This window comes from Drosophila teissieri, chromosome 2L (genome assembly GCF_016746235.2).
Source record: "Drosophila teissieri strain GT53w chromosome 2L, Prin_Dtei_1.1, whole genome shotgun sequence".
NCBI classification, from domain to species: Eukaryota; Metazoa; Arthropoda; class Insecta; order Diptera; family Drosophilidae; genus Drosophila; species Drosophila teissieri.
This window is the reverse complement of record NC_053029.1, coordinates 2323084-2349359: the sequence shown is the minus strand read 5'-3', so window position 1 is coordinate 2349359 and position 26276 is coordinate 2323084. Positions and strand designations below refer to the sequence as shown.

Sequence of the window (26276 nt, the reverse complement as noted above, 5' to 3'; positions counted from 1 at the left end):
CGCCGAGGAGTAAAGTGTTTGCATTTGCAAATGAGCAGAAAATTAAGTTAATTTAAATGCAACTCGCCTACCCAGGCAGCTGCAAATTCGTTCATATTTGCTTAAGTTTAATGGGGAAAATGCAAATTTCCATGTATTCCGCTTATGCTAGGCAGAGGATTTGGAATATAAATTATGTGGAGGAGATTCAAGTACTAAGAAGAGCAAATAATATTTATTATGCAGTTTGACTTAGCTCATCGAAATAGAAATGCTTTCTTAAAGATTTTCCCAGCTTCTCGATGAGCCTTCCCCTGGCAGGTTACTTTAAAAAAATAATCAGGCTTAAATCTAGACGTTGGCATTAATTGCTTAAAACTTTCCTTTGACTCTTAATCAATAAGGCCTTGAAATGATTGCCAATTAGCTTTTCTGTCCCGTCGATATCACGTCGCAGCAATTAAATTAGTAGATGAAAATCGTTTCCCTTTTGTCTTCTGCGAAGTCAAAGCGTTTAACTTTGTAGCAGCGGAGGGAGCATAAAAATGAAACCCGCTCAAAGGAATTTTTCGCTCGCAAGTCGACGCGATGCGAGGCAAGTTAATTAACCATGGAAGCTCGGTTGCGAGTGTGCGAGAGCGGGGAAAGCGGGGAAAATCGCGGGGCTGGGAAAGCGGGGAAAACCACCAAACTGTGCTGCTGCTGTTGCTGCTGGCGATGTTGTCGGTGGTGTTTTCGGTGGCGAACGGCGGTTGCTGTCGGCAGCTGACCAAATGAAGAGCTGACCAAGTCGCAGGGACGCCTTTTGTGCGGCTTGTTAGGTTCTGCAGTGACAAGTTGGCGGTGGCAAGTCGAAATTGGGCGGGGAAATGGAATGGGCGGATGGGGGGTCGGGAAAATCGACAATGTTCTGGACAATCGTTTGTGGTTTGAATGGCATTTCCACTGAAGGCTTCTGCCAATCCCCCTTCCATGTGCGACTGCTTTTCGCTTTGATTCTGGCGCATTCTTTGGGGAACCAGCGAAATGCGTTTTAATCAATGGTCGACTTTGCGGCGGAAGTGTGCGGTAATTTATTGGCCATGCATTTAATATTTATAGCTGCAACTTACCAGCTCTAATGTTAAATGCATGAGCTCATATAAAACAGATTTGTTTCCATTGTGTCAAAATTACACCATTAATATGTGCTTTATATGAGCTTAAACTAGCTGGTTCTTTGCTGCATTTAATTAAAATCAGCAGATTTCCCAGTGAACATCATTTTCTCTGTGAGAGCTGCAGCTTTCGGCTTTACACCTCGCAAAGTGTAATCCCGGCCAGAGCTGTGTTTATGCATTTCCTCAACTGCGGAAAATCTTGCCATTTGACTGTGCAGATTTCCTTGACTTATGGCCCATCGGACCCTCATTTTCAGTTGGCAGTTGGCCATTTGCGGGCCCAACCACATGGCTAAGATGTCAGGCCTCCGCGCAGTGAAAAGCGCTGGCCATTTCCACTGAAAAGCGGGGCTTCCCAGCCATTGACTCACACACACACATACACTCAAAGGCTGACACGAGGGGAAAATGGAAAATGGAGACAGGGGCGGGAAAACTGGAGAGGGGGCGCGTCAATGTCCCTCGGGTAACTTTTCATTTCGCTGAGTTCTTAATTAAATTATGAATTATGCACAGTTAGTTAAATAGACGAAAGCTCGTCCGCTGCGTTTTTGCTGCCTTATTTATTCCTTTTTTTTTTTGTTCTTTAAGATTTAGCAGAGCTTACATTGAAGACGGATTTACCAGCGGGTGTGGGAACATGTATAATGTACACATATAAAGGTAAACAGAGCTTTTTTACATTTTAGCTTTACGTTTGTTTGCCTCGTAAATGGCATTACTAACCCAAATACTTTGTTATTGGCGGTGTCTGTGTGTCTGTGTGAGGGGCATAAATAAGTCGCTTATTTATTGCACGTACGTAGGAAAAACGCCACCATACACGACCTTAAATGGGCACAAAGTGAAAGTGTCTGCCCTTTTCCTTCGCTTTCACTCGTATCGAGTTTCCTTCTGCGACGCCAAAGAATCAGAGAATCCTCCGCACTTTTATTCACACCCTGGTATTTATGATTTTTGGGCTTGGCGCATAAAAGTGCGTAATAAAATTGCCTGAATCTGTCGTTATTTATGACCACAACGTGTACAAATATTAATGGCAAAAAGTGTGTTTTAAGTTCTTCCCTGACCTCATTGTTATACCATAACGACTGAAAGTTACCACCATAGCTACTGCAAGTTACCAGTTAGCAGATAAATTCATCATGATTAAATGATCGACCGTTGCTAAGTCATAAATAAACAAATCTTTGTGTTACGAGCTCGAAAATCAACCAAATATTTACTACAAAGTTAACCTGCCACTTCTGTTTCCCTTGAGCAAACAATTTGCCAACTAAACTCAAAGCTTTCATCGTTTTCCCCACCGAAAATGAGAAGAAATTAGGAATTTAAATTTTGCGTGATTTAAGCACCAGATGCGACGCCGAAAGGTGAACAACAATGCAGCCAATGGAAAATGCGCCAAGTGCTCAGCATTGGCATGCTCCTGCTGCACTGAGAAAAATTTAATAAAAGTAAACTAAGGCCCACTTTACTTTGTTCAAATATGATAAACTTATTCTTGACTGTGCTTCCAAGGCAGAGAATACAAATTTAAATCTAAAGCACTCCCATTTTCGCTCTGTGCACGAGCATCGTGGCTGTTTGCAGGTGTGTGTCTCCCGGTGTTTTTCGGATGTGCCACCAACTTCGAAATAAGTATGTTTTATGCTGTGCCGCAGAACAGCAACAACGTTCAGTAACAACAACCAGCCACAACAACACTTCGTTGTTCACTGCGGAAGCGGAAACTTCAAAGCGCAAACACTTGGCTTTGTGAAGCTGTCGAGGGGCTGAAGGGGGAAATCCTACCGAAGTGGCGGGAAACCGAGGGCGAGGGGGCGCGGAAAATGGAGGTGAGGCAAGTACAGCATGCGGCACACCAGAAGCACACCTTCAGCCAGAGGCGCAGCAAATCGGGGGCGATGCTTTTCCATTTCACACATAAAAAGTATCTACAAAATGGAGTTAGAATATGGAAACCTAAAAATGTAGCATGGCTACATTCAAAGTTAATGAGGGGTTTCTGATTTTTCGTGACCTTTTGAGGTAATGCCTTCAAATGGTGTCTTATTGCATTATTTCGTGAGCTGTCACGATTATTTCGACCGGAAACGAAAGCCCCCCTAAAAGATTTTCCCGCACGCACGTGCACTTCGTGCTGGGAAAACTCTTCGTATCGCGTGTGTGGGTCCTGTGTCTTGTGAATTAATTCACGCATTGCGGGGAATTTGGAGTTTCTCTTTGGGGCCAAAGGAAGGCTCGCCTGCAAAGTTGTCAACTCGGATTATTTCATTTGGACAGCCCTTCAGGATTTTCAACTTTGTCGTTATTGTCGCCGTTTTGTTATTAATTCACTGAACACTTGTTGTAGCTGCTGCTGCTGCTGCTGCTGCTGCTGTTGCTGGAATTGTTGTTTCTTATTGTTCCAAATGTAATTTATATCCTGCGTCACCAGCTGCGGACGTAACAAAACAAAAGAATTCCGGAAAAAAGGACGTAAAGGACGTGAAGGACCCAGCAAAGGGGAAAGCACAGGACAATAAAATTTTGAGCAATTTCTACTGTCAGTTGCTGCCGTTAAATTTACTTACTGGCAGGTACCTCAAACTGCCTCTCCACTCGCACTTAATTATTGACTTGTTTTTTTTTTTGAGGAAAATTCAAATTCAAGCTAAAGTTTGTGTAAGCAATGCCTTAAACTCAAATAAATTACTTTTCTTTGGGATGTATTTGATTTCAGGACAATCTGAACAATTTTCAACTCTTTTCTTTGACTGCGTTGAGTGAAAGGACTTCCCAAAAAAAAAGAAACCTTCCTTTCACACATTTTTTCCGCTTCTCCATTTTAGAAATACCTTATGGCATGGAATACCCTATTCCTTACTTTTGTATCCCTCACAAAGTGCGTAAACTTAACTTGATTTCAGACAATTTTTTCGTACTTTTTCTTGATGTGCCTTTCTATGTTTTCGTTGGCCAAACAATTCCTTTTGAAGGTCCTGGCCAAGTGCTTTGCCAAAAAAAAAAAAACGTGGGACGAGGATGCAAGTTGTAATTTCATTTCTCGCAACTCTTTGAGATTTTCCCGGACATTTTTTCCATGTGTGTTTGGGGGGCGTGTTTAATTCAAGTTGGCAAACAACATAGAGATAAAGTTTGCTTGGATTTCACCGAAATTGTTGCTGTTATGGCCCATTTTTGCCTCCACCTCTGGTTACTTTCCTTTTGGAGTCCCCCAAGTCCTGTTGTCGTTTCCTTTATTGCATTTGTTATCCTGCCTGTTACCCACGAGTTTTTTTTTTCGAGGCTTTAAGCGAAATTCAACAATTTATTTCGTCCATTTTACTTGGCCAGCTTATTTTGATTATTCACGACCCAAAGTAAAACCAATTTAACTTTGTGCTCATCAGTTAGGCAAACTTAATTTGTTTGCATATCTCTTGCACAAAATATTCAATATTTATTTTTGCTTTAGATTATAATCCTTTTTAATATTGGCAGTTTTCATGCAGATTGCATTTGATTCCAATCTAAATTTAAATCCTCTGTTAGGTTATTCTAATTACATATTTTCTCGACTAAACTTGCAAATAACTTTGAGAATTAGTTTTGCAGGCTTTTAACTTTAAAGAGGCTGAAACTTGTCGAGAAAGTGAAGTTTGCAAAAGGCCATTCCACAAGTTTTCATGCTCAAAGGACATTGAATATTTATGAAAGCAAACGAGGTCCTCACATTTATGTATTTCATTTACCTAAAACACCTCACAGACACACTTATTAACTATTATTTTTTAAGTGCCAGCGTTAAAAGCAATTTAAATGATTTTTGTCTTATTTTGGCAACCCTTTTCAAAGAATTATCTACTAAATCTGTCACAGAAGTTTTCATGAATAGTGCTCTCTCACTAGTTTGGCAAGTTTGCCAAGTAAACATTTCAATTTTGAACAAGAGCCACGCCCACTAATTGGGTCAAGAGGGGCGAAAAGGAGGAGTTGCCATAAATTACAGCCTTTCGGCCATTCCTGCCTGTTTTTGTGGAGTGTCAACTCTGCGTATCTTTTTCGATCTTGAAATGCAGCATTTGGCTAAAGAAAGGCGGTTGCCAAGGCAGTTAAAGGGCTTAAATTCTGGCATTTGGGGCCATCAAAAATGAATTTTGTTAGCCGCCACACTTATCAGTTAGCAGAATTTTCGGGCTTTGCTGTCAAAATGTTGATTGCCACATACCAAGTCAGTTTATGGTCATTATCCTTGTGTTATCCCAAGTGGGGGGAGGGGTTCCCCTGTTTTTCCGCTTTTCCGCTTGCTGTGTGTTCCTTTGGCTATTGTTTGTTGTTTTTTGGTCACGTCATCGATTAGCAATGTGTTGCCATGGCATCTTCCACTTTGCAGCAGCACAACACAAAACACCCAGGGAACGGGGGCGGAAAACCACAGAAACTAGCACGACTAACTCCCTTGAAAATCCGTAAAAGTCCTCACCGCAAGAGTTGTAAACAAGCAAAATCCGTTCGTTATTTGATTTTTTGGTTTATGTTTTTAAATCCTGCCTCTGGCCGAGGTACGGTATATCCTTGCGTTTTTACACGAAATCGCACACACTGTTTTTCTCTGTTTCTCTCTGCTTTGCACACCGTTGCACTTGATGGACCTTTTCCACTGGGACTCCCCGAGTTAGCTGATGAGTGTGAACTGATCCTTGAGGGACTGCGACTGGAACACGACCGTCTGCTCGCACGGCTCGCCGTCAACTGGTTCGCCTCGAGCTTCCTTAGAGCCATCGTTCCCGGAAAGCCGAGTCCGCCGAACCGAGCTTCCCCGCGTCGTGAATAATGCATTTTCCACCTACGATGCCAGAATTTCCCTCGCTCTCTCTTTAGCCAGCGCTTTTGCTCTCTCTCTTTCTTGTTTTGGGCAATTTGGTGGCGTTCAGTTTTCCGATTTTTCCTTTTGGCCAGGTGGTGGATTCGCATTTTGCCGGTTTGTTTACGTTTTTGTGTGTTGGCCCGCTTTCTTTCAAGCCGGCTTTCTTCGCTGGCCAACATATGACTGCTCCTTTTTGGGGTGGCTCTCCTACGAATGGAATTTAATTGATTGGGGAGCTTTACTTTGGTCAGAGGGTGCGGTTTTGGTAAGTCCAAATATTCCAAACACGCTAACAAGGGTTGGTAATCATTTTCTTGGTCGAGGGAGACTTGAATAAGCACAAATAAATCCAATGTATTTGCTATTTTAATTAGTATTCATTTTCTGTGCCATTGAATGCCTCTACTTTTCACCTATTTCAACTTGTATTTACCAGTACTGTGCTGCTGAAATCGAAAAGCTCTTAAATACACTGCACCCAAGACCAGCCAATAATGATGACAAATATGGCAAAGGCTCCAACTCCTTGTTAGTCCTTTCCCTGACCCCTTGCCTTTGCCCTCTCAACCACAGAAACTGTTCACCGCCTGAATGTGCCAGGCAAACCGCTTTTGGTCGCAACTTCGTCGGGTTTCGGCTTATTTACAACAATTTTTCGTTACATTTCGTTTCGTTTCAGGCTTGGCCAAAAGCCACAAGCACCAAAGGCAGCTGGCCGACGGGGACGAGCAGAGTGGCACAATAGACAAAGTGTATCAATTATAATACGGGCACAAGGCGAAGGATCCCCAGCCGGGGGTCAAAGGAAGGGGAGCCGGGATCCAGTAGCCAGGAGCCAGGAGCCGGAAAACAGAGTCCAGGAGTTGGAGCTAACACAAAGAGAAAAGCATCTAAAGGTATTACATTTCTTGGTTTTTATTAAAATGATGCATTATACTTTCCTCTTGATAGCAAGTTACAAGTTCTTTAATTGAATTATAGTGTATCTATTTTGTAAAATGTTTTATTTTGTATAGTTGCAATCCTTTAGTTAGCGCAGTGAATCGATGACTTTGAATTAACTTTAAGTGAATGCAAGACTTCTGAACAATATGAATGTTATATTGTGATATCCTTTTCTGCAACTGTAGATACAACCACACTCGCAGAGCCATGTTGGCCAGGACAAGTACAACCACAATTACCTCGGATCCGGGCATCCTCTGTTTTCATCACTGCAACGTGAAAGTTTTCTGCTTCACTTTGCCGCACACTTGTCCCCATTGCAATGCCCCACTGGACGCGGATGTGAATGCGGATACGGATGCGGATGCGAATGCGAATGCGGATCCGAGTGCGCAACTAGACAGGGCCATGCCACGCCTCCTCCTCCTGCCCTTCCGCCTGCCATATCCTTTGTGCGGGCCACGCAGCATCCGTGCGCCATTGTCCTGCGTCCCTCCGCCGGCGATTTCCTCAAGTGAGTATGGGTGCAACCCTTCTAAAAACCCATTCGCTGCAGCTGCTGACATTCAAATCCAGCAGCAAATCAACGAAATGTTTTTATTAGTTTCAATGTGCATTTCAAACCGGAGTGTGGTACGCTATCGAAATCATTTACACAGCCAGTTTGTTCAAAGTATGAAATCACGCTGCATTATACAAAAGCTATGTCCAATAGTTTATTCGAAATTAAAAAAAATTCAAATGGCAATAACCGAAACCAAGCCATAGAGTCAGTCTGTTCCATCGTTTATTTCGCATTCAGAACCATCTCTAAAATTCGCACCGAACGAATTTGTGCAAATATCTGTTGGACATATTTTTTGCTTTTGCTTTTGACTGCGCTTGGAGTATCTTTTATGGCTGGAATATATTTTTGATGCGCTGTGTTTCCGCAGCGATTACAGCAACGCCACCGATTTGCATATCGCAGTGACCACATCCGGCGGCGACATCGTGGAGTTCGATCGCTTTGGCCTGCGCCGCCATCGGCGGGATGATAATCCTCCGGAGTGGCGGCAGTCGCTGATGGTGGGCGATGTGCCGGAGCCGTGGCACGACTTCTGGGACGAGGTCCTGCAGCAGGTGAGTGCGGCATACGAAATTAAAGGGGGCCTCGATTTGTATCTAAGTTTTATGAGGCATAATAGATATGGCCAGTTGCCAGATTGTATTCTCTACTTCGACCAATCCACACACCCTGCTGTGCATCATTGCAAATCCCAAAGCACTCATCGCTCCTTTGGACATTCGCATTCACAGATCTGCGCCCAGTCGGTGCGGTGGTCCATCGCCAGTTATGCGGAGGAGAGCCACAACTGCTACGCCTTCGTCCTGGCCTTCCTGCAGGCCCTCGGCCACGCCCACCTGAGCGAGGCCGCCCGCAGCAAGACCGCCTTCTGCGAGCAGTGCATCGTTCCCAGGACGACGACGGCGGGCAAGTACATCTCGCTGTATCGCAAAATCCGCAGGAGCGGCATCTACGTCCATCGCCAGCAGGCCAAGAACCGCACTAAGCCAGCATCCGCAACAACTCCTCCAAGTTCCTACGCCGCGGACTCGTGCGATGGCCTTGGCAGCAGCAAAAAGGTCTCAAAGAAAGGATACTCCAGCAGCAGTATTACAGGACTTGCCACCCGCCCACGACCCACGCTCTGCACCATCGAAGAGTAGTTAATCTATTACTTTACGAAGACTTAATCGTAGTTAAATTTAATAAATGCATAACAAAAGTTCTACATTAAATGTCTATTAAAAAAGGAATTGATTCTTTGGAAACAAATTGCTTTGGCATAGGAAATTCTTAAATATCTTTGGAATGTTATGAAAGTTATGTAAATTGGCGAAGCCTACGCTCATCCCAAGTTTTTGGTAATTCAGTGGTGCGGTTTTAAAGTTCGTGATATATAATATGTAAGTACATATATTACGAAGTATACTTAGCATGCTGGGCGTGCGACATTCTCCCTGAACAAATTGTTGTAGTTGCCAGGGGGATTGTAGTTGCACACAACATAGATGGTATTGCCCCTGCAGAAAATGTTTAGTCAACAATTTAATTACAAAGTTTAGAACCTACCTCTTGGCAAAACCCACGCCCAACTCGGTGGAGCTCTGCCAGACCACCTGAGTGAAATGGCCGGTGTTTCCTTGAAACGACGGATGACTCCAATTGTAGTGTCGAATCTCTTCGTACCAGGATCTTACGGCATCGGCACCTTTTAGGTTTCCCCCGCAGGCCATGTAAATGTTCTCACCATATCCACTGTTCTGGCGGTGTTCCATGCGATTTCTGGACAGCAAATACTGCATAAAAGAAATATCGTTTTAATGGTGCGCTCAATTAGTTAACGATCTAAGGAGCACTCACACTGGCCCATTCCGTGGCCAACTGATTCAGTTTGGGGCTCAAAGTCAGAGGTTGAGCTCCATGCTTGGCCCGATATGAATTGTGGGCTTGCAGAACTTCCTGCTCGAACTGAGTTTGAAAATTTAAATAATAAACACAAGCATGTATGCAACTTATTTAATTTTAAGTAAGTAGCTAAAGGATTTTGTATTGCTTCTTACTTGCTGAACGCTCATTATGCCGTTTTTACTCCAGTTAATTTTGAATTTAAATTTCAGTTGCGCTGCCAACTGAACTGACTTTGGAAACTGAAATCGTGTCCGGATCGACGAGCCCCTTTATACCCATTTTCTTATCAGTTGGCCCGAGTTTTGCGAAAGCAATTGTGACAAATGCTGACTAAGCCATCATCACAAATTTTATAATATGTTGGTTGTTTCCCCCAAAAAAGTGAAACACAAGCTTTTAAACTTCAGCTGTTTCATAAAAAAAATGAACGTAGTATGATGATTAAGATGCCATTACTGAATGAAGCACCTCAGAAATTTATTTGATAACAAAATACTTATCTTCGCAAAGCTACAGACAAACAATATAAATTAAACAAATAATGAATAATTATTAATTGCCCTATTAGCGATAAGAATGTAAGCTGATTCAATGTTAAAATAACATTTGTTCTGCATTTCATGACTTTGCCATTATAGCAGTTACCATTAACCCCTGTAGTCAGATTTTTCAAATAGATTTTAAATGGAATTTTCTTGACGACTTACGGCAAACTCATTCAGCTGCCCGGAGGTGGCTGCCTCATCCAGATTCCATATCCACGGCTCGGCTTTTGTGGCTGCCACTAGCGCCTGCCTCATTAATGAACGCAATATCCCAGACAGCGGCAAGTGACAGGACAGGAAACGGAAACGGAAACGGGGACGAGTACGATGACGAGGAGGAGGAGGAACGAACGGTACTCTTGGTTATGCAAAACTGTCATGAATCGGGAAAATGTAATTACATTCTCGTTGATGACGTTGATGAGCAGCCACGGACTGAGGCTCAGGCACAGGCTCAGTCTCAGCTACAACCTCAGCTTTAGCCATAGTCTCGGTCTCAGTCTCAGTCTCGGAGTCGACATTTCATCTTGGATGGAGCGCAATACGTGCACATAAATTGTATAATGTCGCATCGGCCAACTTTGGCGACACGTAATTTCGAAGCAAATAAGTTTGCTGCCGGCGTCGTGGCAAAGTTTTGCTACCTGCGAACTTGCCACCTGCCACCTGCCGCCTGCCACCCACTTCCTAATGCCGTTGTTTACTCGCCGGGCAGCCAGATCGGTTGTCATTATTGAATTCAACAGTTGGGACGACTGCCGCAGGAAATGACACGGGCTGACTTGACACCGCCACTGGGACACTGTTCCAAATGATAAAGAGGGGGTTCAAATTCGCGAAACTGATACACAGGAAAAAATAAACATTGGTACTGATAATAAATGGGAAATAAAAAGTTCATTTAATGTGATTATAAGTTAGGTAAATATTTCATATATCTAACCAGGTTTAGTTGTACTTATTTTACGCGTTGTCAATTCAAATATTTTTTCACGTGCCACTCAGTTCTTTATTCAATCATAAGTTGATGTGGTATCAATGAACGGAAATGTTGTTTAATGCATGCCGACACGTTCTTGGACTTTTTGTTGACAGACCCCCAGAGATAATGGCCCGATTGAAAGCCACATCCATCTGCCTTGAGTCACCACGGCTCATAAAAGTGGGGCAAATTTGTCTTTGCGAAATCCCGCGTTTCTCTCCAAGGTGCATGAGAGTAGTGGGTGTGACTGGTTGGTAATTCAGTTTGTACTTTTCCACGCCACACTGGCGATGAGTCAAAAAGCATTTTCAAATCACGGTGGCTGTTTCTAGCCCTTTCAGAAAACGACGTTATTAAATGAGTCAAGCCCCCCACAGAATCGATCACATAAACTGTCGCCAAGGGGCTCAGTTTTGTCTGGGTTATGCTTGTTATCTGATTAAAAGTGTATAAGTAGAAACATGCAAGCACGGGCAAAATCAAATCGAAGCAAAAGGACCTTGAGCGGCATTTAGAACCATTGTTTTCTATGCTCTGCGCCATTCCCCTTTTGTATTCCGCTTGGCACTTTGCAATCTGGCGAACTTTGTACCCCAGATTTTGACCAAGTTCCGAGCTGCAAGCTGGCCAACTGGCAAACAATTCAGACCCGGCGTCATGGCGATGATGTAGATGTCTTTCTATGGCTGCACCGAACCAATCTGCTTCTTATGTTCCGAAACCCCCGCGTTGCTTGCTCCATTTGACACGTTTTCAACGCCGTGGAAACGGGGGATGGGAAATGGCGATGGAAAATGGGGAAAATGCGGGCTAAAAGCATTGAAAATCTCAACTAATGTCAAATGCTTTGTTGTCGAAAATCCAGCTGGGAAGCGAGAGGAACCCGAGCTGGGCGAATTGAAGGTTTCCCCGTTGACACTTTTAATTTAGTAGTGGGGTATTTATCAATCGGACGTATTAATAACTAGCAATGCATCAGGCGCCCAAGATAAATGCACTTTCTTTGTGATCCAGCTGCTGAGTTCGGGAAATCTCCTTGTGCAGCAGCGTATCTATCTATCTACATACATGGAGTTAGCTAGGTCCGGTTCGCGATAAGCTACTACACAAAGCCCCGTCAAGTATCCACTCAATGTCGAGTGACGAGCAAATATTTGCAAACTGTCAACGATTTGCTCTGATTTTGATAAGACCGACAAAAGTTGGTGAGTGGTGTTAACGAAGTGCGATAAGCGTGGGAAAAAGGGGCGCCAATTAAAAAAGTTGTTAGTCACTGATTTTTGTGACTGATGAGTGTTATTCTTAATAAGCTTGTTAAGATATTCATTTACATTTAACTCTAGTTTTTCTTAAGAAATTTAAATGAATTGCATCAAAACATTTCAACATTCAAACCTATGCGCCATTCGAAATACCCACAAAAATGAGGCACTCGCCGTGGAAAATTCAGTGACACTTGAGTTTCCCGAGCCGTTTACTTTGCACTTGCCATCTCTTTCTACTTAAATCGTGCTCTCTCTCTTCCTCTGTGTTTTATTCAACGCGGTGTCCAAAAGGAGGCGCATAAAAAATGTATTCACACAAATTTCTTGTGTCAACTTGAAGTTTTTAGCGAATTAGCAATTTGTGCAGCGGTCGCAGTGGAAAATTTATACCAAATTGCAAATTCGTGTTGACTTTGTTTCAGTAAATTTTCCACCTCCGTTTTTTTTTCTGCTGAAGTAGAGCTTTTCGTTTCAATCCTCGTCCACTTTTTCCCCAATTTCTTTTTTCTTCGTGTTGACTTAATGGAAATGTAAATAAAAGTGAAGTTGATGCGGATGAAGCCCGGTCTGCATTTGACTGATAAGTTTTCTACGTATTTAAAACTTATATATAGTTGTGAGGGGAGAATAAATTCGAGCTCGATTGCTGGATTAATTGTCAACCCATCTGTCTTCATTTGTGTCGCTTGTGGGATTGTGAGATCTGTGCATTTTAAGTGGTTCATTTAAAAAACACATAACTGAAAATGATGCACGCCATTTAAATGTCGCTGACAGCTGTTTGTATTTTGTGATTTCATGTTGATGGCTTGATTGCTGAATATCGCGCATACGCAGCGTTGCCGTAGGATGTCATTTACCTAGTTAGGATTTCTTCTTTTAGCTTCTAGCCTCTGGTTTTTGTTATTCCATATTCATTCGGTATATTCATTATGTGTTCTCAATTCATTTTTCCACTTACTAGGATATTATGTGTACTCTATCTAAATCAATTGTGAACAAGCGTGGGAAAAAGATTACAATTATAACATCGTTCAATTTGGCGATAAGACACTTGTGCAATCACATTATGATAAGAATACCTTATCTGGCCTCAACATTTTCTGCGTTAGCTAGCTATGTGATTCCATTACCATTCGTCTTGGTTTTCGATTTTCATTACTCATCTCCATGGGGAATGTTTCCTTTATGCCTGAAAGGCTTTTCGGTACAAACCTATATTGCAAACCCATACAAGGATACTATGTGTATCGGGGACCACAAATTGCAGCTGCTGCTATTAAATGCCACAACTTTCGATTCCGCAAGCCAACAGGCGCACTGGCATCCTTGCATGTCCGAGTCCTTGCGAAAATGTCTAGATGGAGTGCTGCTCAAGCATGTTGCAATAAAACTAAATCGAATTCAAACACAAAGTTCATTTACAGTTCATCAACTCGGTCTAGCTCCATTTCGACGGGCTGAAGGCAAACAAAATGTGGCCGACGGAAACTTCTAAACTTGGCTTTTATGCTAAATTAAATGTGCTTGCGCCCCGAGTACTTGGCTGTTTTGCCAGTCGAAAGTACGAAAGTCGTTGGCTCATAGGCGTTTATGTGTTAAATTGACTCGTTAGTGGGTGCTCCTCCCATCCCGAATTGGCCACAGGTCAAAATTGATTATTTTGATTTATGCAAAGAATTTGCCATTAGCTGATGATGATGGCTCATTGATACACATTTATTGTGGGTTAACCTGCACTATACGACCCTGAAAGCATCTGCGGTTTGGCATTTTCGGCGCCAGTTTTCGGTTATCGGGTTGACACAGAAAAATCAACCGAAAATACCCCGGGAAATTGCCATTGATTTCGATAAATTTTCAATGGCTTTTCTTTTTTTGGCCGCCGGAATATTGCTAATTGCGTGTGTAAAGCGCATTTATTTTTTTGCGAACCGGCCATGCCCGATGTTATGCATTAAATAAATTTGCTGATAATTTGATTTTCCACAAAAACGGTTTGCCACGTGTTTAGCATACTTTTGTGGGTTGAGTGGACAAATGGAAAATGGAAAATTTGCAGCTGCTGAAAGTGCACAATTGGCAAATGCCCTTGCTGCGATTTATCCAACGCCAGTTGGATAAGACCAAAGGTCACTCCGTTTGACTTATTTGCGCTCGACTGGCGACTGAAAATCGCTTTAAGTGAACACCGAAATGCGAAGGAATTTCTGCGAGAACGCGTTGAGGCGGAAAATGCCGCTCAAGCTGAGTAACTGGATTTGCTGACAGCCCGGGAAAATGCTAGCTTACAGTCCGAACACTTTCAGGAAAACCCAGTGGAAATACTTACACACATTTCAAGTAACTCCAGTAATAAATCGTGCATATTACTCAACAGGAAGGTTTCATTATCATCATAATCCTTTTAAAGGATTTTAATATTCAAGACATTTTTAAACAATATTCGGCTTTAAAAAATGTTGTAATTACTTGAGCAAGCCCATCTACATCTCCACTCTTAATGTCGGTTTGCCTGCAACTTGCGTGCTAATTTCCTGCTGCCGAATTCACTTGACATTTTCACCAACGCCGAAGATTTGCATATCTTGTGAGCCGCAGCATGTGGAATGCAAGTTAGGATTTTGGGGAAAATCCCCAACCCTGAGTCGCACTAGTCGCATTTTCAACTGTTGCCGGTGCCCCATGATGTATCCACTTCGCATCGTCTATACGTTTTGACAGCCGCTCCTCGAGTTGCTGCTTCTGCGGTTGCCGAGTTTGGCTTTTGACTCGAGCAGACATTTTGGCCTGGCAAATTACCAGAAAAGGAGACAGAGATGGAGACGGAGACACTTTTAGGAGGAGTGGTGGGGATGCTGGGGGAAAGCAACCCACTGCCTTGTGGGTAGATAAGGAATTTTCATCACTTAATTGACATGTCGGGGAATTGCGGAGCGCCTGTCTGGAATGGAGATTAGTTGCAGTTTAAGTTTAACCAACGAACATCCATTAATCGAAATGGGGCATCAAAGTTGAAATCAAGTGTTAGTGCCACATATTGCAAATCTTATGATTACCATATTTTTACCATATTTTCCAACATCCTCTGTGCAAATGAGCACGAAAATCCAACCCCCGAACTTTCTTGAACTTTTAGCCTAAGAAGCACAGTGCCTGTGTTGCTATCCACTTGGCTCCTGCCAGATTCCTAATTGTTTCGTGTGCATCTGCCAATTAGACTCAGCCAGAAGAATTTTCGGGTTAACCAGCACAAGAAAAGTGAAACCCATTTGGCCATTGACGCAAAACGTCACTTGCCGTTGTCAGCCCGAATCTCCATCCCCATCCTCATCCACTCTGTATCCTTTTTCAGCTACTCCCATCAGCAGTGCGTCATAAGCGGGTTATGGAATTTTCATTTCAAGCCGAGACGACGACCTGAAAATGGCAAAAGGATCTGGTGAGTGGCAGTGGGCTTTCCTATGCACAGCTGCCAATTTCTGGCATCTGCACATGCTGCACATTTGCTGCGTTACAATGAGAGTTAGAAAGTCAATCTCTGGGCTTTGTGGCTTAGGTATTGGATGGCTAATTGAATTCCCAGAGCATAAGAAGGCTCTGTGTTTGGAAAAGACACATTTTTGGTGCGATTCAATGACTCGAGCTAGTTTCCTGTTGACCTTGATTGAGCTGGGGGTCCACTCATCGCACTCCTCGCGAGTCAATTTAATTGGAAGCGGGCACAAACTGTTTGCTGGCGTTACCCTTTTGACATTTAATTAATATGCAAATGCCGCACACCAGCCCAGCCCAGCCCATCCCATGTGCACAGCATCATCTGGCACTTTTAGCTCCTGGCTCTTGGCTCCACATGCGATGGCCACTTGGAGGATGAGTGCCCTAGCCCACTCGATTCGCTGGCAGCGTAAACAAACCGAGAAGGAATTAGAAAGGCAGCTTTGTCATTCCGCCGGCGTCGCAGATTTCGTGCCGAGCTTCAATTGCCGGATGAGTATGAGGAGGTTGAGGATGAGGATGCTCAGTGGCATCCTTGACATCCTTGGGGTGTCCCACAGGAATGCCCGCTCGGAATTTACGAGCCGCTCGAGATTAGCTTTTCCCTGGCTGTTTGCTTTAATTGCGCCCATAGACAACGGGCGAAAGGGGCGTGGCCGAGTGTAGCCGCGTCAGCAAATTCCCCCCCTTCGTTCTAGCCACATGCCACATACGCCGTGTGCGCCCGAGGAGGCGCCCCAAGATTCGGTGTCGCTGCATTGTAAATATTGCATTGGGCAGGCTCAAATAAACACACTTATCGCATCGAGTGGGGAGTCGTAAATGTATATGTTTGCCCCTATATGTATCGCTGATGCATAAATTGTTGGCTCCCCAATCGCGAGTGTGTTTGTTTGTCTCTTTGTGTGTGTGTGTGTGTGCCACCATTTTATATCTTATTTATTTCAATTTTTGTTGTTTTTTGCACATTCGTTGGTCGCGCGACGTGTGTCGAATGTGCGGCACATTTTATTCGAATGTTTTCAGTTCGGTTGTGGCCTCTTATTTTTATCATCCTTCGGGAAGCAATTTAAAATATTGCACACTCCTCTTGCAGCTGCACTTTTTTCGGTTTTTTCGGTTTTTGCATTTTTCCATTTTATATCTTACTTGCTGCCTTGGCCATTGACGTGGCCGTTGAGTTGAGTGATTGCAATAAATTATTACCGAAAGTTTATCACGTCCAATGGAGCACAGCTTTTTCTCAAGGAAGAGAGGGTAAAAAAATAGGTAACAATTCATTTCAGATGGCGAATATTCAATTTGACAAATATAAAAAATATCTTTAATTATGTTTATTTATTTGCAAAATGGTTGTATTGTTTCGGTTCCGATTACATTTGCGCATTACTTCCACTTATCAAGACTTCACTTCTTGTTGCCTTTGGAGGAACGCTCCCTTTGCAAATATTTCCACTCCCGTTTCAAAGCCCTCACCTCCTCCTGGGCCACAAACGAAAGGACACTGGGCGAGACGAAGTCGTCCTTGCAGCCGAAGAACTTCTGCACATCCTTGATCTCGAAGCCCTCGAGAAACGCGACCGATTCCATTGCCAGAAGAGCCACCGACAACATAAGTGGATTGATCCTCTCCACCAGCCAATCGAGCTCGTCACTCAGGCAATTCCGCAGACTTCTGCATGCCCAGTCCACCAAGGATTGCAGGATAGCAAACGCGGGCAGCCAAATGACCACCAGTGCCACCTGGGCAGCCAGACAAAGGAGCGGCACCTCGAGGATGGCTTCCATTTGGCTTTCTGGAAGTATTGAGCCGTGCTCCGACTTTAACTTGTGCAGGTACATTATGGCGATGATTAGGAACATGGTCGATTCCGTGCCGGCTTCCACGGGATTGAAGAACAGTCCTGTGCAGTGGCAGAATACCGAAAGGAACATGGCAACCATGAACGATGCTTCCATTTTGTAGAAAATTATTTTATAGAAAATATTCGATATGTAAAAAACTAAGAATTTTTAAAATACTTTTTCCGATTGCTTCAAGAGGACTACAACTTTTTAAAAATGTGTTTGAATTTTAAGGCAAGACTAGCTCACTCTTGAAGTTTGTTAAGTTGGTTTAAAATTTGAATATTTTAACATAGTAGGCTATGAAATTCTAGGTCGTCAGCAATTTTGGGGCAGGCATCAGTCTTGCAACTACTTTTGTGGCGAAAAGTGATCCGGGTAAATCAAAAAATCATTTTTAAAACCTACTATATCAAAGAAGGACGCAAAATGCCAGTTCGTTCGAAGTTCCAACCGATAAGAAAGCGCGTAAGTAAGGTTCCAAATTCCGGAATACTTATAACAGAGTACATTTTCGCAGAGGATGACCGTAGGTGGAGCCAACCCTTTGGCTGCTCGCGTTGCAGAGAGAATCAAGCAGCGCAATTTCCTCGAGAACATCGGTAACTTTGGTAACCAAGTGCAGATCAGACGACCGGCAAATACGCAAATGTTTCTGGAGAGAAACAGGAATTCTCGTGACTGGAATGACAGCAATTCCAATTCTCGTAACTGGAATGACAGCAATTCCAGGGGGCAATTCAATGGGAGTGGTGTTACTCCACCGCCACCCGAGAACCTCGATTGGGGTTCCAGTTTCGGACGCTCCTTGAGCCAGGACATGTTCAATGAGTCCAATAGACGTATGCCGAATGACAATTTCCAGCAGGAAAATCCCAATCCAACTGGTTTTCGCACTATGGAGGAATCGTATTATCGTTCAGGCCCCGTTCAGGCAGCTCAACCTCGCATCGAAATGGAATCCCAATCCCAATCCCAAATGGGCAATAAACATCCTCGCATGAACATGGATCGCAACAATTATGAACGCCAATTCGAGAATAACCCTACTCGAATGAACATGGATCTTAACAATCATGAACCCCATTTGGGAATAACCATCCTCGCATGAACATGGATCGCAATAATAGTGGACCCCAATTTGGTAGTAACCCTACTCGCATGAATATGGATCACGATGACGGTTTCAACTCGAGCGGCTATCAGCGTTTTGAGTTGGACATCTTGGAACCACCAGCTCAATTCACAAATGTCAGGGCCGAGTTTGAACGCCGAGGACTTGGTCATGATGACAATAAACATGCTGATGCAGTGCCACGAAGTCCGCAGATATTGGACAAGATATTCAGCGTTGGGGGCTTTAAAATGCCCTACGTGACCAATTTGGTCAACGAACCTCATGCATCGGACGCGAGATCATACGCAGCGCGCTACTTCAAGAAATCGCCCGACTATATAATACGCGTGAATAAGTCCAAGGAGGTGCCCATGGTCCAGCACATCTACAACGATATGATGGAGATCACCGAACTGAGCGATGATATTGAAGGCCGTCTCCTCAGCCGTTTTCGCGACAGTCTGTCCCTTGAGTGGACGAAGATCTATCGGGGCAGGAACTACAGGTCCTGGGAGGGTTGGTGGAAGGACTTCCGGAACATCGATGTGGACATCAAGGAGCAGCTGAAGAATTTCGATTGCTTCAATGTGAAGTACAACTTCATGATGCCCGGAGGTGATGCCGCTGCCAGCGAACTGCTCAAGCGGGCCAGCATCGCACTGGAAAAGAATCGCAACGACTATCTGGGGAACATGAAGATCGTGTACGCCATGATGGACCACCGTGTCCTGGGAAACCTGTCCATGGAAGCCACCGCTCAGCTGCAGGACATCATCCGATCGGTGCCCAATCACCTGTGGATCTACAAGCTGCGCTGCCTGATCTACGTGTGGTACAACTACAGCCAGGTGATGAAGTCCAAGGACACCGGCGACAAGAAGTACCAGCTGGTCCTCAAGCAGTGGAAGAGCCCCGTCATCCACTGGATGGCCAAGCAGGCCTTCTTCGAGCTGAAGAACATCAGCAAGTCGGAGTTTCCCCAATATCGCGAGCTCTACGGCGCGGCGAGCAAGGTGGCCAAGAATAACTAATTTTCCCAATGTCTTCTGGTTTATATAAATAAATATATAATTATTATTAAATACATTCCATTTACTCGGGGCCAATCGAAACCATAATATTTCCAGGATAAACCACCTTAAGTCAAGTGAATCTATATTCCGGGACTCGGCGCAATTTATACAGCTCCACTTGCACAAAGTTGTTTAATTTGTTATACCCAAAGTGCACCTGAGCCTCTGGGCTGAGAGGCGAAACCAGAAAAAGATAAATATATATAAAAACAGATGGAAAAACGGGCAAAGGCAAATGAATAAACCAACAGCGCCGGAAAATGACGATACAAGCCGAAAGGAAGGCTACACAAAAATGCAAAGCGCTACTGCATATTAATCCGACAGAGTATTTCACTCAACCTCAAGCTCACCCGTACAGGGTGTCCTCGCTACAAAGGAGGTGGCACTTGCGACTAATCAATAAAGCATTTAAGTTCTAAAACCAACATTTGTATGTAAACTAAATTGCTGCAATAAGTTCAAGAAACTAATTACAAATTCCCCTGCTCTTCACACTACTCATGCAAATGGAAACGTGGGCAAATATTTCTTGCTGTGTAGCCAGGGCCATCGGGACACGTTGCGAAAGGACACGCTGTCTGCGAGAACGGCGACCGCGAAAGACATTTATTGTATCCTTAGCGCGGCTGACAGACGCGTGCTGAGACGATGATGAATTTGCTGCCGCCGATGGCTCCTGCCTCCCATCTCCCCCGCCCACTGTGCCACGCCCTGCTCCTGGCACGCCCCAAAAAATGATGCGAATCGTTGGGGGCACAAAGTGAAAAACTCGGCTGGCAGCCAGCGAAGCGGCAGAAATGACGACAGACAGCCTCTGGGACAGACGAGCAAGTGACGAAAAAAATGCAAATAAAATGCCGGCTTATTGAGTCAGTGGTGCTGGTGGTGCTGCTGCTGCTGGTGGTGGTGCTGGTGATGGTGGTGGTGCTGATGGAGAAAGGAGACAGGAGAACAAGACACTTTTTAGTTGATTGAAAAAGGTGATGTCAAGGTTTTCCTTTTTCCTATTTCATTCTTTGTTGACCTTTTTCAGTTAAATATGATAGAAGTTTTTCACTTTGATGGCAAAATGCGGCGGGTCTGCTGGGCATTAAGTTGAAGTGGCTTGTAATCTAGAAAAATAATTTATTTAAAATATGTACATCGGCTGATGATGATGATGCCTAGATTAAAGTTCTAATAATATGCCCCTCCCTTACCCAACAGCGTTCCCATCCGTATCATTTATCACGATGAGATAGGTTCAAAAGGCAGAAGCACGCTCATCCAGAAATAAACGCACAGCCAGTGGATTGTAATGAAATACCAAAAAGGCCCCAACAAAAAGGCGTCAGGTGCAGACAAACACATTCACACCCCACAAACACACAGAGACACAGAGACAGACAGACACTGGGGTCCTGGAACGCAGTGGGGCATCCTGTTTGCGCATTTATCCTGCCCAGAGGCTCAGCTCTACAGGCCCACGCTGTAATATTTAATTTAAAATTGTAGCCCCCGGGAATTTTGCTTATGACTTTGCGAGATCAAGCGGGCGTCAAATGAAAAAGTGTCACACTTAAGCAGATCCCCGGTATCGAAGTGCTTCACTCAAGGACCTCAAGTTGCCCGAAATCAGATTGCATTGCAGTCGGGGGGGCAGGAAGCGATTTTGGTGGCTTTGTGCCGCGTCTCATCGCTTCTGACACTTAAGGTGCGATTGAGGGTATATTTAGCTTCGGAGAGCTACTGGGATTTTGTGAATAACCTCACTCAATGCAAATTAGTGACGAAAGTAGTCACATGACACTTTTAAAGTTGCTTAAATGCGCATACAAGCTGTAGAGCTTGGAAATCAGTATATTGGCGCCCAGAAGTATGCTATAATTTATTTAATTTTAATTTTTATTCAATTAGGGTTAATTCAGCGTTCTCCTCCACCGGCAGACATGATTATTGTGCCCTTTAAAGCGGCTTTGCTGTCGAGGCTTTTTCGTCACACACGCCAATTAATTAAAATTCAATTAAGAACAAAGCTGACACGTGCACAGCCACAACACAGCATTGCTCAATCATAATTTGAATTTGGCCAGGACGAGATTATCCAGCATAGAGAGCAGGCAGCAGGAGCAGGAAGCAGGAGCAGGAGACCAGGACATTTGGATACGTGCGTGTGCTCCTTGCTAATTGCAAATGAAATACGATTCTCATTAACTGGTCCTGGCTCGTAATTCACTTACTCGCATTTGCCACTTGGAATCGGAGGCCTCGGGATCGGATGGTAGATGATGGTATGTGGGTTCTGTTGATCTCATTATCACCTTGCGGCATTGTTGAAATATTTGCAGCAGTGGCCAAATACGGCCAATGATTCGTTGATTAACAAATTATGATTTATTAAATGCAAATGCAGTGAATGCAATGAATACAGTGAAGGATGCTGTGAATGCAGGAAGCGAGAGGTGACAAAACGGAGGAAGTGCCAGATGAATGATAAACTGACCGGGCATATTTATTAAAAAAATCAATTAATTGGCAATTAATTACGGATTCATTAAACGAGTCAAATATCATCGGAATAAAATATATCGCTCGAATGTCACTTTCAAAGTATTTTTCAGGCAGCAGAAACATGCAAACATTTTAAAGCTGAAAGGGGCCAAGCGAATTTAATGTGATTTATGACGGACCGAATGGTATGCATAAATAACGCACTCGAAATATTATTAAATGCGAAGGGCAAACTTGTTTTCATAAATATCAAATTACATTGCAGCATATTTGCCATTAAGCAAATACTCTAATCGCCAAACAGAGCGGCCAAATTGCTTTGTGCGCCGAAAACATGTTTTTGTTCCACCTGACTTTGTAGTCACTGAAAAGTAGAAAAAGTGTTTGCAGGTCTCATATTGCAGATTGCAAAAACATTTGTAAATATTTCAGCTTTAGTTTCGTGAGCGAGAGTCAACAAGGATCAAGGACACACTGACTCCGAGTCCTGTTGCATTTGAATTGGGCTTTTTGTGTTGTTTTGTTGCTGTTCGCCCAGCGTGCAAAACTAACTATTTATTCAACAAATATAAATATGCAATAAAATGCATAGTCCTCGCTCTCCGCATTTTCCCGCCCATTTTCAGCCGCATTTAACGCAGTTAGAAGCGCATTTTCCACATTTCGAATTCTCCGGCATTGCATGACAAATTGCATTTGAGGTTTTTCACATGGACATTGATTTAATTACCAAATGAATTTCCTTGCCGGCCAGAAGTCGCATAAGAACTTTCATTTCCCCCAAGTCTGGCCGGCAAATTGCATATGCATTGCCCAAATCCTTTTACGTCTGTCTGTATGTCTGTAGGTCTGTGTGTCTGTCTATATGTCTGTGTGTCTGGCTGTCAGCTCGTTTGAGTAATTTCATTATGAGTTTTAAGACTTTTAATTAATTTAAAAAGTGAACAATTTTGCACTCTTTTTCATAACAACTCCGGCCGGAGTCCGAAGTCCGGAGTCCGTAGCCCGTAGCCCGTAGTCGTCAGTAGTCGTCAGTAGTCGTCAGTAGTCCGGCTTTTGTGCGGCTGAGTCTGGTCGAACCGGAAGAGTGGCATAATTTCCGCACCGCCTCGAACTTGATGCAAACATTTCATCTGCATTTCGAGTGGTCCGGGAGCAGCAGCAGCATTGGAATCCGGATCAGGAGCCAAGGATGAAGGATGGGGCACTGGCAGCATCAACAGCATTCAATTAATTTTCCGTACTTTTGCCATCCACAAAAGCGAAACTTTTGCAGTCCGACATCCGGCATTGTTGCCAACTTGAATGCTTATTTACGGACACAACAGCGCCGGGATCTCCCGGATTATGCCGAACATCATAAAACTTGTATCGACTCGTTAAACTGGCAGATGAAATGAGCCCGTCAGGCGACAAAGCTGCCTCAATTACACGGGAACGAAATGGAAGTGTGCAAAGTTAGCGGTAGTGTAGGGAATATTTCTACTTAATGTAATTGCTAATATAAAACTTATAAGGGTGAAGTAAGTAAGTTACTTCAAGTATGCCCTGAGTTTTGAATCATTTGCATTTATGCTACTAGCAGTAGAACAAACTCCTTTGCCAACTAGTCAGCATCGAAATTCTCAAATAGAATATAAATATAAGTATAAAAATATAAAAGAATGTCCGCCGAAGTGGAGGAGACGCTGAAGCGCTTTCAGTCCATGAAGAACGTCATCGGCATTGTGGTGGTGGACAACGACGGCATTCCCATCAAGACGACCCTGGACTACAACCTGACCCTCCACTACGCGGCCCTCATGCAAACGGTGCGGGAGAAGGCGCGCCAGGTGGTCCTGGATCTGGACGCCACCAACGAGTTCACCTTCCTGCGGCTGCGGACCGATCAGCACGAGCTGTTGCTCTGTCCGCAGGAGGACTACTTCGTCACGGTCATCCAGAGTCCCTGCGACTAGAATATTCCCCAGCCCAAGCGCAGCATTTCACTTGCAATTATTTGACGGCAGAGTGTTCAGTAAATGTTATTAAAAATACTCGCCATAGCCAGCCAGCATTTCGTCATTAATAGCATTCAGCTGCAAATTATTTGCATTGGGAATCGGAATCGAATTGGAATGTCACTTGCGTGCGGAGCACTCGTATTCGATATGCATCCTTTGGCCCGCATGCATATATGCATGGCATGGCATGGATCCTTGCCCCCCACGAAACCCACCATCCTGTCGGGGCAAACTCATTTACAATAAATGAAGACTGACTGAGGCAGCCACGAAACAAATAAACTTTTTTTTTGCGGCCTCGCCAGGATGCGGGCATGTGGATGCCATGCGGATGCCAGGGCCAACGAAGTGGTGGTTCCTCCCCGGGTCTTTGCTATTTTTCATTTAATTAAATATTTTACATGCAAAGTGCATTATGAGCACTGGGCGCAGCAAAAACCGAGCTGATAACTTGGTAAAGTCGCACGGATGCCGCCCAGGAGGCCAGGACATCGATGTCAATCCATCTATCTATCCAACGGGGCAGGACGAAGCTGTTCACTCGAGATAACTTCGTGAACAGTGGTGACAGGATATAGGGCATCAGTTTGAAACACCGCAAAAGCGGGCAGAGAAGTAGATAAGTTCATTCTGAAGTCGATCCTAGGCGTAACTTTATTAGTTTAATGACTCAATCCAGTTTCCGATGATCAACTACCTCGTTTCAAGAACGAACTTAGTGTTTTTTTTCTTTTTTTTTTTTGCTTCTGATTGGTTTTATTACAAATACAGATCTGACTAAAAATCACATTAGAATGCAGCACTGACAAGAAGTCAACCAGCTGTGCTAATTACCTTGGATTACAGGTGTCCTCAATTGCGATTAGGGTTAAAAATTCTTAGATGAGTGAGTTCTGCAAACAGCAAACCAGTTTGCCACGAAATTGGAGCTTGATAAAGAAATTAAAATCCGGGAAAGTATCTCCTTGGACTAAAAGTATCTTTTACTACCATCTTATCATGTTTTCATCCTTGAATTTCAATACACCACCTCCCTTTGACATTTGTAAATGAAGTCGTAATCAAGTCAGTCGTCTTTCACCTGTCAGCATGTCCGGCGTAATCATATTTCAGTGTCTTCCAATCATTGTTTTCCATTTGCCCAAAAGCATGTGTGTCACCTAACAGCAAACGTAGCACAGACTATTGGCTGCACACGTCCATCCCGAAATCCGTAATCCATAAACCGTGAACGTTACTCCTACAATCAAACCGACGATGTTCCGGAAAGCCAATCAACTCCACACGCCGCCATCAATCCGTCCATCATCGACCACACCGGACTGCAATCAGAAGCGGCGAAGCGACATGACAGCTCCTCCTCCTCTTCCTCCTCCTGCTCCTGCTCCTCGTCCTGCTCCACCTGCTCCTTCTCCTGCTCCAAACGCAAAGCCGGAGAAGAGCCGCATCCTGGAGATGCATGCGGTGTTCCTGGGGCACGACACTCGCGGCGACAATAAGATATCCATCCGCCACCTGGGCGACTGTCTCCGTGCGATGGGCGCCAATCCCTCGGAGGCGATGGTCAGCAAACATGTCCGCCTGTTCGAGGCCTCCACCATGCAGCGCATTTGCTTCGACGAGGTCATGGCAATCTACTGTAGTTTGGGCAAACATGGTGGCATGTCCAGTCCCACGGAGAAGCAGATTGAGGAGCAGCAGTTCATAGCCAGCCTGAGGCTCTTCGATACGGATAATTCCGGCTGGATGCCCGCCATTAGACTCCGGCGAATTTTAACCACGACTGGGGAGTCCATGAGCAGCTTGGAAGTGGACGAGCTGCTGAAGGGCAGGATCAACGAACAGGGCCTGGTCGACTACAAGCAGCTGATTCATGACATTATTCACGGGTAACTTGGGGGAAATCGAAAGGAAAGCGAAGGGAAATCATCCGGAGGAGCTGGAAATGGAAGAGTAGCCCGGAAAACGAAATATTTGTAGACAGGTGAAAAGCGTGTTTAAATAAAATGTTTGTATAAAAACCACAAGTGTAAGAACTAAATTGATATGATAACGGGTAATCAT

At 44.1% G+C, this 26276-nt stretch overlaps 6 protein-coding genes across 6 annotated transcripts in view; 4 read left to right on the top strand and 2 right to left on the bottom strand.

The window, feature by feature from the left end:
• The window catches only part of LOC122626289 (MKRN2 opposite strand protein), a 48877-nt gene extending 40141 nt beyond the window's left edge, over positions 1-8736 (top strand). Inside the window, 5 exon segments of the mRNA XM_043806486.1 lie at positions 6671-6887; positions 7122-7384; positions 7387-7450; positions 7872-8058; positions 8236-8736. Coding sequence (XP_043662421.1) covers positions 7144-7384; positions 7387-7450; positions 7872-8058; positions 8236-8646 — 903 coding nt within the window. The 5' untranslated portion in view covers positions 6671-6887; positions 7122-7143 and the 3' untranslated portion in view covers positions 8647-8736.
• Positions 8737-8748: 12 nt separating this feature from the next.
• LOC122626300 (Golgi-associated plant pathogenesis-related protein 1) lies at positions 8749-9612 on the bottom strand. The gene is made up of 4 exons (XM_043806499.1): positions 9544-9612; positions 9344-9451; positions 9053-9279; positions 8749-9003 (listed from the first exon to the last, which is right to left on the bottom strand). Exons 1-4 carry the CDS (start codon positions 9556-9558, stop codon positions 8913-8915), a joined length of 441 nt encoding a protein of 146 aa, XP_043662434.1. The 5' UTR covers positions 9559-9612; the 3' UTR covers positions 8749-8912.
• Positions 9613-17000: 7388 nt separating this feature from the next.
• Positions 17001-17756, bottom strand: LOC122626298. The gene has a single exon (XM_043806497.1). The coding sequence runs from the start codon at positions 17638-17640 to the stop codon at positions 17089-17091; it is 552 nt and encodes a 183-aa protein (XP_043662432.1). The 5' UTR covers positions 17641-17756; the 3' UTR covers positions 17001-17088.
• A 94-nt stretch (positions 17757-17850) lies between these two features.
• On the top strand, positions 17851-19690 carry LOC122626288. The gene is made up of 2 exons (XM_043806485.1): positions 17851-17994; positions 18047-19690. Exon 2 carries the CDS (start codon positions 18634-18636, stop codon positions 19672-19674), a length of 1041 nt encoding a protein of 346 aa, XP_043662420.1. The 5' UTR covers positions 17851-17994; positions 18047-18633; the 3' UTR covers positions 19675-19690.
• A 4094-nt stretch (positions 19691-23784) lies between these two features.
• On the top strand, positions 23785-24258 carry LOC122626302 (dynein light chain roadblock-type 2). The gene has a single exon (XM_043806500.1). The coding sequence runs from the start codon at positions 23874-23876 to the stop codon at positions 24165-24167; it is 294 nt and encodes a 97-aa protein (XP_043662435.1). The 5' UTR covers positions 23785-23873; the 3' UTR covers positions 24168-24258.
• Positions 24259-25273: 1015 nt separating this feature from the next.
• LOC122626297 (myosin-2 essential light chain) lies at positions 25274-26239 on the top strand. The gene has a single exon (XM_043806496.1). The coding sequence runs from the start codon at positions 25470-25472 to the stop codon at positions 26103-26105; it is 636 nt and encodes a 211-aa protein (XP_043662431.1). The 5' UTR covers positions 25274-25469; the 3' UTR covers positions 26106-26239.
• The last annotated feature ends 37 nt before the right edge of the window (positions 26240-26276 follow it).

Bases quoted from the DNA above. Each gene is read 5' to 3' on its own strand.
- LOC122626297 (XM_043806496.1), top strand. From the start codon at position 25,470: ATGTTCCGGAAAGCCAATCAACTCCACACGCCGCCATCAATCCGTCCA.
- LOC122626298 (XM_043806497.1), bottom strand. From the start codon at position 17,640: ATGGAAGCATCGTTCATGGTTGCCATGTTCCTTTCGGTATTCTGCCAC.
- LOC122626288 (XM_043806485.1), top strand. From the start codon at position 18,634: ATGAACATGGATCGCAATAATAGTGGACCCCAATTTGGTAGTAACCCT.
- LOC122626302 (XM_043806500.1), top strand. From the start codon at position 23,874: ATGTCCGCCGAAGTGGAGGAGACGCTGAAGCGCTTTCAGTCCATGAAG.
- LOC122626300 (XM_043806499.1), bottom strand. The intron at 9,280-9,343 runs GTGAGTGCTCCT...TCTTTTATGCAG, and splicing joins TGGCCACGGAATGGGCCAGT to TATTTGCTGTCCAGAAATCG. The intron at 9,004-9,052 runs GTAGGTTCTAAA...CATTTTCTGCAG, and splicing joins GGCGTGGGTTTTGCCAAGAG to GGGCAATACCATCTATGTTG.